Below are 12,006 nucleotides of genomic sequence, written 5' to 3' on the forward strand. Positions count from 1 at the left end.
ATGTCTGATGAATGAGCTCTTTTATATTTCTTGTTTGCTTAATAAAAGTTTCTGTGCTAGTCGTTTGCCTGTCAATACAATTTGTGCCCTTGTAATGCTCCTTTTAACCTCTTTCAATAAATAAATCATTTGTGTGTGGTTTCTTTACCTTTAACTTGTTTCTGGCCTTTTTTTTGCTCTCGATTCTTTTAGTTTGCCTTCGGCATTACCTCTGCAGCTTGTGACTCTGAAGAATAGTCTTTTCCATCCCAGTTCTGACGCCATGTCCCCGCCAGGTCAGGGTAAAACAAGTGAGCATTGTGGGTTCTTGTTCAAGCAGCTTTATTGTATGGAAATGCATCATAAATGAGGTTAAGTAACTTCAACTTATAAACAGATTAGCTGTCATGCACATGGATGGTATTTATATGTACACACAGATCCTGGAAATGCTTCTTAAAGGTACAACACATCTGTTATTCTACAGGTGTGTTGTCAATATGATAGTTATCAAGGGTGGATGACTTCTCTAAGGATATTGTTATGCATTTCTTGGTATTTAGTTTTAGTCCATGGCTCTGACACCAGTTGTTTGTTTGTGTCAGCGATTCCTGGAGAACATTAGTGTCAGTGGGAGATTCTAAGACTGCCCCTAATTTGCAATCATCTGCAAATTTGTTCAGACAGAGCCCCTTGATGTTGGCCTTGACCGCGGAGAAGTAGATGCCAAAAAGGAATGGTCCCAGGGCCAATCCCTGAGGGATTCCAGTTGTGACTGGCCTTTTTATAGAGGTGGATTCCCCAATTCTAACTTCCTGGGTCCTATCTGTGAGCCACCTGGTTATCCACTGGGTGACATAAGGGTTTATAACTAATCTCTTGAGTTTGTCAAGAATACCCAAGTGGGGTATTGTCACATGCCTTGGCCTGGTCAAGGTAGGCCGTGTGAAACGTTTTGCCCTCGTCCATTGCTTTAGTGACCTTCTCAAAGAAGTCCAACTTCTCCATTCTTTCTCAGCTTAAGAAAAAAATGCGTGGTTAGCCTGAAAGTCTATCAGGCTGTATTTTGACATTTGTTTACATTTTTCTGTAGGAATACAGGAGGAGCAATGTCCCTAAAAATATAAGCATTAAATGTTGTAGCAAAGTCATTTAAAAATGTGGATAAGGTTTGTAAAGCTTCTGCTCTTAAAATTTAAATTGAGTTACTGTCTGAATTTCATAAAATTCATAAAGACAAATCCACAAATTTATAAAGTGACATTGAAATTATTATACTTGCGAGAAATGGAATGTGAACTTTTTGCAAATGAGGTGAAACAAAATGGTAAAAACATTAAGTGTATTTGCACTGTTATGTTAAATTGTGATGACAGTTGCTATGACTTGCAATCCTGTAAGTGAAAGAGGCACTGTAGTGTTTATATGCCAAATAAGTCGAATCAATGAAGTGTGACCATTTCATGGGAGCAGGTGAGTGCTTATTCATTTCTCCAGGAAATGTTTACTGCTGATTGGCCATAATAAGAACAAAATGACATCTGCTATCATGATCAAGGAAATCATTTTCCTCATAGCACAGAAGGTTGATTGAAAATGAAATGGACTATTTTACTACTTTCATTTGCAGTAATGGGTATAAAATTTTTTAGGCTGTGTGCTTGAGATGGATGATTCAGAATGTGGCCTTTTTATTAAAATCACCAGATAATTTATTGCTGCTGTTTTGCAATGCGTAGCGTGTATAGAATTGCTGTAGAAAATGTAGAATGCACTCTTCATGCAATGAATTATCATTTTCAGGAAGAGAATGCTGCTGTGCTTCGTGTTAGAGTTGAGCTGGATGTGTGTCGACAGGAACTGGAACTGGAGAGAAGCAGGAGTAAATCCCTGCAGCAGCAAGTTCACCAGTTACAAATGAAGTGTCAGGCAAGTGGCATAATCATGTTTGATTTCACTATTGCTGAAGTTTACTTAACAACCTGAATTTTGTAATAGCCAATCAACAATAAGACATTTTTTTCCAAAAGGAACAAAGAAGCTGCAACGTACAACTGCAATGAGTGTAGTGTTTCTTCATCTGTATTAATCACTTTCTACACAAATGCTCATTCCAGCAAAACAAGAATAAATTTGCATCTGTTAGGATCAGAAATATTGCTCTAATGTATTCTGTGGGACTGTACATTCAGTATGCTTGGGACAGAGTCTTTTATCTAAATCCAGAGCAGTCCAGTGCAAAAGAGTTCAGGTACACCCAGCAGCAATTATGCCTTTAGTTATCTGTCTGCTGAGAAAGAGTCATACTCGGTCAGATTATCCTAGCGAACACATTTACAAATTTAATAAATACAGAAAATAAATACATTGAGAAATAAACCTGAAGTAAATGTTTGGACACACACACACACACACACACACACACACACATACACACACACACACACACACACACACACACACACACACACACACACACACACACACACACCCTTTAATAAAATGTTATTGAATGCAGTTAACACTTCATTTTCTATACATTTTGTTAATCCCATTCAAATAGTATGAAAAGGAAAAATGTAGCATTACAATCTTTAGTACAAAAACATCAAATATGTATATTAGGACCATGAATGATTAAAATGTAATCAATTAAAAGACCACTGCCCCTAAACACATTTCCTTTTTCTCAGAGTACATTTTCTCCCTACAAAACAATCCATACCCTACCCCAAGTTACTAAAGCATGAATTAACTGTTGCTCTATTCTTTTATATTTCTGTGCTAACTTTTCAGGGCAGGACATGTGGATTTGGATGAAATTTCCTAATAATTTCTCCAGGAAATTGTCTCCCTCAATTTTACATACTGTTGTCTGTAATTTTGAGACTTTTGGCATAGGAAAGGTCACCACTGTTATTTGTTTATAACCTTTCTTTGTTTCCCCTCCACTGGAGTCATAAACTATTCAGTTTCTTGGGATTTACAGCTCTCTTATTGTGTATTGTCAGACAGCAGTCGGGGCTGGAAAGTCAAGAAACATGTTACCACTGACGAAGAGAATTATTGCATAAGAGTCCCAGAAGCATTTATTGGCCTGATTACTTACTGGTTTGTCCATACTGAGTTATTTGATTCCAGTCCAGCTAATGAGCTTAAAAGTGCCCAATTTATAAACTTCCCTAGGGTTGCACAACCAAAAAGTTTATCATATTGATTAAGGAAGAAAAGCTGCCTGCATGGGGTATCTACCAGACTTTAAATAATTGTGCAGTTTTGAACCAATTCACTTACTGGGGTCTGAATTATTCGGGTCTTGAGGAAACTAGACCAGCCGTTTATGGAACTAATTCCTCACTGCATAAAAAATCTAATTTGTACAAATATTTTGCAACTGAATAATTATTTTTTATATAATGAATAACTGTGTAAAACCGTTTTGAAGACCATTTATTAATTTTATTTGTAATTTGGTGGAGATTAATTTCTAATATAATGGGACATAGGTAGACACTGGTAGCACTGAAGTAACCATGAATCCAGGCCTAAGATGATACTTGGTGCATGGCTTTATGCATCACAATCCTTCTGTTTGTTTACTTATCTCATCCTATCAATACTTGTACATTTCTTATGACTTGCATTTACAAATATATTCAGCACTGAGTCCCTGTTCTGGAAAGAAAAAGAAGAGGAGGTTTAGAGTATTGCAGGTTTTATTTGAGTTTTTCTGTTGTTTTAGGCCAAATTACCACGTCGACTGTCCAGGAGCCGAAGCATGGTGGTACAATTCGAACATGAGAGCCCTGTGAGCCCCCTTCAAGAAAGGTATCATTAATGGTTTCACACATTGTATGTTTCCCTACAATTTTCTAACCAGAGTAAGTCCAAACTTTGATAAACGCATTAATTGAACATCTCACTCATTTCTTTTGCCGTACATGTTTCTTAAAGCAGTCTTGTATAATGTCCTTGAATATTTGTGCATTTATATTTGCTAGTAGTGGGGGGCAGTGGTTGTTATGGTGATGTACAGGCTTATATGTAATACATGCAACACTGTTTATGTTTTGAAAAACAGAAAAATAATCTTAAAGTAACGAGTTATAATAAGGCTTTTATGAGTAAATCTCACTGTTAAAACACAAAGCAATCCACACTGCCACCAACTGGGAATTAAAAGCAAACTGAACTGCACTGCACATTAATTAACATGAGCTAACAGCTTTAAAAGCTGTAACATGCATCAGTTTCCCACTCAACACTTTTCATATTTATTTAAAAGGGAAGAGTCATTTGGAGACAAGAGATAAGGAAAACTCTTTAAACAACGTGAAATGTGGGGTGCAATACTCACCCACACCTTTCCTGCAGCAATGCAGAGCTCCATTCTGTTGAAAGTATAACATACTTTGTGTTTCCACACAAATAGCAGCAAAATACCAACATCTGTATCAAACCACTGTGACCAGATCTCTGATCACAACCATTTGTTATTTCTTTTCAAAACAGATGTCATGAAATCTTCTTCTTGAGCTTTTCTTTTCAGTTGAGCTGAATTTTTTGACATTCATTTCTCAAAAACGTAGTCTGGTTAAGATTGCACACCGAGTCATTTCTTAGGTTGTAAGACAACTTTTAGAAAGTCTTTAGCAAAATGTAATCCAGTTCTGGCTGAGATCCCGTTGTTAAATAACTTCAGCTATTGTGTGACCCAAAATCTGCTCTGGGTTTTCATGAAATTTGAACAAGAGACAATTGAAGCCTGAATCAGGTCTGCAGTCTGAAATCTGGACACAAAGCAATATTAGCAGATGTAGCTAATGTCAGTGTATGAATCAGCTTTGCTCTGCAATTATTTATTTGCATTTATTTACTGGGAAAGTTTGGCTAGGTTGGAACTATTTTTTCAGAAAGGCCTTAGGAGAAAAGCTGCAAAAAAATAAAAAACCTGTACATAATATACAGTGAAAAAAAATATATATATATATATATATATATATATATATATATATATATATATATATATATATATATATATATATATATATATATATATATATATATATATATATATATATATATATATATATATATATGTATGGGTTCCGTTCAGAAGCTCCCAAGAAGCCAAAATCACATAATAGCGAAAGTTTAGAAGCACGAAATTCAAAACCTCGAATACCACAGATTTTGAATGTCGCGCTTCTAAAGTTCCGCTATGGTTATATATTCAGGTAAGTGTGTGTGTGTGTGTGTGTGTGTGTGTGTGTGTGTGTGTGTGTGTGTGTATTAAAGGGTTTGGGTAGGGGCTGTGGTGTGTGTCAGTGTGTTTTGTTGCTGTGATGTGTGTGTGCGAAGAGAAAGTAGCTTGTGTGGTGGTGTTTTGTGTGTGTTTGTATGTAGTGTGACCTCGGAGTGAGAATATTTAAGTGGGGGGTGGGGGGGCACAGCCCCCCAACATGGTGGGTGCAGGGGGACTTGCCCCTGCTTTCATGGTGTAGAGTGTGTGTGTGTGTGTGTGTGTGTGTGGTTGTGTGTGTGTGTGTGTGTGTGTGTGTGTGTGTGTGTGTGTGTGTGTAAAAACTTCAAAAAACTTCCGGATCGTATTCTTTGTTTTTTTTTTTTTTAGTTTTTTAGGTTTGTGTGTTTGTGGATTCCATTTTCCATAATATAGATACTGATATTTATATATTTATTTTTGAATATATATATATATATATATATATATATATATATATATATATATATATATATATATATATATATATATATATATATATATATATATATATATGTACACAAACTTACATTATAAAGTTGAACACATATACATATCAGATACATAGACAGAATACAGCATTGTATAAGGGTTGTTCACAATGTAAGGCAAGGAGCATAATTGAATACTGCACAGAAGAAAGTGATATTGTAGTAGTAATTATAGGAGAGGTGACTCAGCATGTAATATGATATAAATACTAACAGCAGAAGGGTATTTCACATTCTGGAAGCATTCAGAAGAGCACATCATACTACAGTAGAACAAGGAGATTTAGATGGTGTGGAGGCTGTCAAAGAGAGAGAGAGATTTATCCTGGAGAAGAGGTATGTGTCCAGGTAATTTTGAAGTATGATTTTGGAGTTGAAGATGACCTTGTGTCTGATGAGAACTTGAAATGACTCTGGTAGATGTAAACATTATCTAGTAGGTGTAAAAGTAAAAGGCAGTTCCACTTGAAAAAAATGTTTTTTGCTGCACCCAAAACAAGACACAGTTCCTTTTTTTATGACTGTGCTGAAAATGGGATTGGGAGTTAGGCTATACCAGCTGAAATGAGAGAAATTCTAAATTCCACCTGGTTGCCTTATTTGAATTATGAGATTCTTCAAGGGGGGTCCTGAAGCTCAAAAAAAGTGTGATCCTTGAAACACAACAGTTAAGTCCAAAACTCACTGTTACACTTAAAAAAATTTTTGAAGTGGGCTAGACTCCTACACTCCCACGTGCACACACCTCTGGTACTTATATATACTAGCTCTGAGACTGCTGTACCTCAAAAAAGAGTGAATACTCCAAGATAGAGCCATTTTGAAGTTAGCATATATTTCCCTGCAATTTCAGTTTAACTTTTGCTGTTCTGAGGATTGCACTTTTGGTCTGGAGTATGGATACATGAGAGCACCAGGTGATATAGGTGTGTGGAGCTTATATAGACTAAAAGGGCTACTCCAGGTAAATTAAGCATATATAATAGCTCCACATTAGACAGACACCTAAGGTGCAGCCTGATCCAGAGTATCTGCAGCTTACAGTGGCAGCTACATTTGAGATCCATCACATTGAATACTGTCGTAAAAAAAAAAAACGGTCTGCTGCAGCTAGGAGTGGTACAGGTTAAACTGCAACATTATAAGGTGAAATCAGTATATTGGCATCTGTGATCAAGTGCATTGCATAGAACTGTGTAAGAAATTGTTCACCAGTGCAGTTTAATTCAGCCTATCTCAGTTTAATCTTTAATCATGCTTTTATAGCTATCAGTAGAGGTGTGGTTAGGAGGAACATGAATGAAGAATTTTGAGGATGCTGTGCATGTAATAGAAAAGCTACTGTTACAATGGCTCCAACCATATTCAACAAAAATGAATTAGTCATGCCAGCTACTAGAAACCAATGTTTCCAACCATCAGGGAAATTTCTGTTTTTCGCTAAGAAGCGGCACTTTGTAATTAAGATATTAACTGTGGGAGTGTGCAGGTATAACAGCCCCTCACAGGAGAAGATATTTAGTTATATGATTTGACTTTTTTAAATCCAGTTTCAGTAAATACAATACACCGAAGTGGCACTTGACTGATACATATTTGTTGGATGGTACAGTAGTCACTGCATAATTGTTGTCCATCCTGTATAGCACAATGTATTCCTTTGAGTTGCATTCAAGGATTGTACCCTCTAATTTTTTATTCTGTAAGTGGAAGCCCATGGGGTTTGTTAATTTTGCTGACCCAGCCTTAATGAATAACCAATAGAAAAGAAAGATATAAGAGATGAGAATAACAGAGCCCAATTCAATGATAAGTAGCTTGGGTGATCAAAAGTGTTTTTCATACAGAAAAGGAGACGGGCCATAGAAAAAAACTTACCTGTAGAATTTTGTAGTCCACAGCAGTAAAAGAATGGTGGGACAATCATGAATCTATTTTTATGCGTTGTGGGACATAAAAATTAATTAGCTGTGGTTTAAGTATCATTTTCATCTTATCCAGTAGCTGAGGAGATGGACAGACAGCTTCACTGAAGGAAGCTGTACATAGGTTCAGTCCTTTGTCCCTTAAGACACATGCATATGATTAATGTTATGATGAAACTGAATGTTTTAATTTTATTTGGAAAAGAAGGTAGACAAACATGACAATTAGATTGCACAATTTGATCTTTTGTAAACAGAAAAAAAAAGAGTAAAGATAAGTACTGTATTACCAATATATTATACTTTAATGCAAAAAAAGTCAAGTGTCATGATCAGTGTTCATAGAGAAGGTAGTATTTAAAGATGATTCACAATGGTCTGCTTACATTAAACATTAAAAGAAGGTTATTTTGATGCAGCATCAAGAAAATAATACTTCCTGCTACTTCAGAAATGAACTAAAATTAGAGTCTATTGAAATACTTTCTTTCTGTTGTTTACATACTCAGCGTCATCGTTAACATCAATAAATTATCTTATATCAGTAATGGTGTTCAGATCATTCCGTATCCACATTCTTTGTGGTAGTGCAAATCAGACTGTTGTCAGTCATCGCCTCTAACTTACAGGGAGCTCAGCAAAGAAAAAAATAGTTGCTAAATATCTGATCCAGGTTTGTGCAGCTATCTCTGAAGCCATGAAGTCATGGCAACTGCCTAATTGTCTCTGCTGAATTACTTGTGTGTGCATAGTTGTCAAGAGTTAATTAGTAACTAGTTAACTCTTCATAATGAGGTCCGGTCTGTTTAATAATTTCTTTTACAAGTAGGTACAGAAAGTATCCTTCACATATAGTTAAGGAGCCACCATCTCTTTAGTGACACCTGCAATTTAAAACTTATTTTTGTTTTACAAGTTTGCATGGTTATACACATTAAGTACAAGGGAGTCTTTCTGGGGCCTCTGCAGCCATGCGTGTATACAGCTTAGAGAAAACAGTACTTACCAGTGTCACTGTTATGCCATCTTTTCCTCATTTCTTCAAACCATTACATATTAAGTTATTAAAAAAAAAGATGAAGATGGAGAGGCGGAGCCTAGATGGCCAACTGAGAGCAGTGAATTTTGAGAGCTTCAAAAACTAGTATAATAATATAGGAAAATGTTATTATTTTCAAGTTTAAAATGTCAGAAAGCTATAGATAAGCTACTAAACTACATAAACATCAATTTTGGTGGAGATATACAAACATTTTTCTGTCAGGTAACTTGGAGATATATTGAGTCACTGAATATGAACAACTCAAGGAATTCTCATCCAGATGCTGCTTTGAAAAAAGAATGACATCTACCTTACAGATAGATGGCTTTAAAAATGACTTAGAAAACCTCAAATTAAATCCTCAAAAATAGAGTGATACTTTTAAGGAACTATTACATCAACACCATACAAAAATAAATATAGAGACTTCTCTAAATGACATTGAAGGGAGACTCAGAGAGGAAGAATTCCAAAAAGAATTTTTGCTTAAACATAATATATGGCTACTTAACAAAATAGATGACTTAGAAAACAGAGAAAGGAGAAACAACATAAGGATATTTGGTCTGCCTGAAAACACTGAAAGAGGAGACATTATTTTGTTCTTAACAACCTGGATTCCTGAATTTTTAGACTTGAAAGAGATACTTTCATTTGGAATTGAAAGGGTGCATAGAGCACTGAGGAAACCTGCTTCTAACTCAACAAACCTAGATCCATAGTTATAAAATTTCTTTCATTTCTGGACAAGGAACTAATATTAAAATCTGCTTGGAGAAAATCACCCTTAAAATACGATCAAAGCCTGATAAGGTTTGACAATGATTATTCTTCCAGAATACTAGAACAAAGGAAGAGTCTAACCAATAATAAAACTGTTAAAACAAAACAACATTAAAGCACAGCTAGCCTTTCCAGCCAAGATAAAAATACTTTTTGTCAGTGAGATGAGAACCTTTAATGACTTAGAAGAAGCTACTATATTCATCAAAAACAACAACATAGTGTCTATCCCAGAAGAAATGGAATGGATGGCCCCTACTCTTAAAATGATAAAAGAAACAAATCCATGGACTGATGCTAGAAAGAAGAAACAAAAAACTGATTCCAAGATAGCTGTCCCAAAAAAATAACTCTTACAACTACATCTCTCAAAGTATCAACTGATATGGTACATCACTTGTCATCTGTTTTTATTTAAAAAAGGAGGGTTAAACAACTGAGAAACAGTAATGATTTATTCAGAATGTTCAAAGAGTCGAATAATTTTTCGCAAACAAAGGTAGGTCAAGCTGGGTTACTATTTACATTATATATAAGCCAAACAAAGCAACATATAATACATAGAAATCTCTATTCCCCTACTTGAACTCAGTGAATATTTATCTTGTTCATTTTTCATTGATTCTACTCATAATAATTGAAGTAATTAATTTTAACATGACAAACATGAAGGTACAAAACCACTGGTTCAAGAAGAAATAAACGGATCAAGCGCTTTCATCCACCAGCATGTGGACTTCATCAGAATCAGATTCTGATGAAGGCCACATGTTGGTGGATGAAAGCCCTTGATCCGTTTATTTCTTCTTGAACCAGTGGTTTTGTACCTTCATGTTTGTCGTGTTGAGTTATTTTTATTAAACAGGACGTATTATAGCTTCGCCTTGTGTGCTTTATCCTTCTGGAAAAGTTTAGTGTTGGAGATTCATTGTGGACTTTACACTATCCTTTCGTTTGAAGAAATTAATTAACTAATTCAACAAGGTACCATTCATCAGAGTTCAAACTCAAATATAACAAATTAACATCATATATAATAGTAACAGTAGAGTGTTTTGAAAAAAAAATGCTGTCATGGAGACTAATGCCTTCTTCAGTTAAAGTATGATTTAGAAATGCCGTGTATATCCTGGTTAAATAATAGTAGCAAGCTCTTAGTACAAATGTCATCATCATTCTGTCTAAGTATAGTTAATATCAGTTATGGCAGGTATCACAGCTACGAGTGCTGTTTGATCGATCCTGATATGGTGTGCGTGGATGCAGCTGTGTCTGGCAGCTAGTGCAAATGTCATTATTCTTCTGTCTAAACATAGTTAATATCAATTATGGCAGGTATCATAGCTTCAAGTGCTGTTTGATTATGCTTGGCATGGTGTGTGTGGATGCAGCTGTGCCTGGCAGCTGTTGTATGTTGACGTTTTCGTCTCCGGGAAGCTGTGGGTTGAGGCTTGTGATCAAGGTTTACTGATGCTTGTGTATTAAGAAGAAACATTTGGTGTTTTAGCCTGGATCCAGGGGAAGGGGGTGGATAAAACTGTGATTTGGGATATTTTGGCAGAGAATTGTTTGTTTATACATCTGCTCAGTGAGAGGTGGGAAGGCTGGAAGAATGTGTTATCTCTTGTTGAGGCGGCTTTTTGGGAGGTTTTTTTTTTTTTATTTTGATCTGTTTGCCATTCTTTTCCTGGCTGTTGCCTCGCTGAAAGGGAGGGAATTTAGGCTTGAAGTTGCAGTGAAGTGAAGCTTTGCTTCAGGTGCATCACGAGCCTCTGGTATGCAGTACACAGACACAATAGCAGAAACAGACGCTCCCGGGTTGCTATGGTAATGGAGAGAGACTGACAATAATGCTTAACGGATCTGAGGGGCCTCCGAGATGATTCTCGGCAATGAAGTTTTTGGTTTAAAAAAATATATAATAAAAGGGCTGTTTTAAACCACATGTACACATATTGATGGTCTCCCAACACTTCGTTTAGCTCATTAAGTTGATTCTTGATAAAAAAAAATAATAATAATAAATGCAATTTTATATTTAAAATGTATTTGGTCCAGACACACTAAGGACTTGCATAAGAGTGGAAGTCTGAGTTATTGTGAAAGACTAAAAGCACGTGGTCTTGTGCAGTGGTTCGGGAGGTGAGCTTGTTTGGACGTATTGGGCATATGAGGATAGCTGATTCTAGGGGTGTTTGGGGTTGCCAGGAAGTGCTAGAGAGTCATCAGATTTCCTTCTGTTTTAATGGAAGGTGTGTTGAGTGGTTCACTGGCAGAGTGGCCACTGCATGGTACAGGCTGGTAAAATGGAACAGGACAAATATTGTTTTGGATATTTTAAGAACAGCCTGGAAACACACCACATGAACTAGTGAATGGTATTCTGGCAAAACTGGATGGACATTGTTGCCCATGCTTGAAGTACTGATATATGTGTATGTAAGGATGGAAATATACTTATAAAGAAGGGTCTCATAATTTAAAGTCTGTGGACTGTATAAACAT

At 36.0% G+C, this 12,006-nt stretch overlaps 1 protein-coding gene across 1 annotated transcript in view; it reads left to right on the top strand.

The window, feature by feature from the left end:
• The window catches only part of LOC122806067 (GRIP and coiled-coil domain-containing protein 2-like), a 1,105,805-nt gene that overhangs the window by 845,072 nt on the left and 248,727 nt on the right, over positions 1-12,006 (top strand). Inside the window, exons 17-18 of the mRNA XM_044076306.1 lie at positions 1,783-1,908; positions 3,722-3,807. Coding sequence (XP_043932241.1) covers positions 1,783-1,908; positions 3,722-3,807 — 212 coding nt within the window. The remainder of the gene's footprint in view (positions 1-1,782; positions 1,909-3,721; positions 3,808-12,006) is intronic.

This window comes from Protopterus annectens, chromosome 7.part0 (genome assembly GCF_019279795.1).
Source record: "Protopterus annectens isolate FY-2018-M chromosome 7.part0, PAN1.0, whole genome shotgun sequence".
Lineage (NCBI taxonomy): Eukaryota > Metazoa > Chordata > Ceratodontiformes > Protopteridae > Protopterus > Protopterus annectens.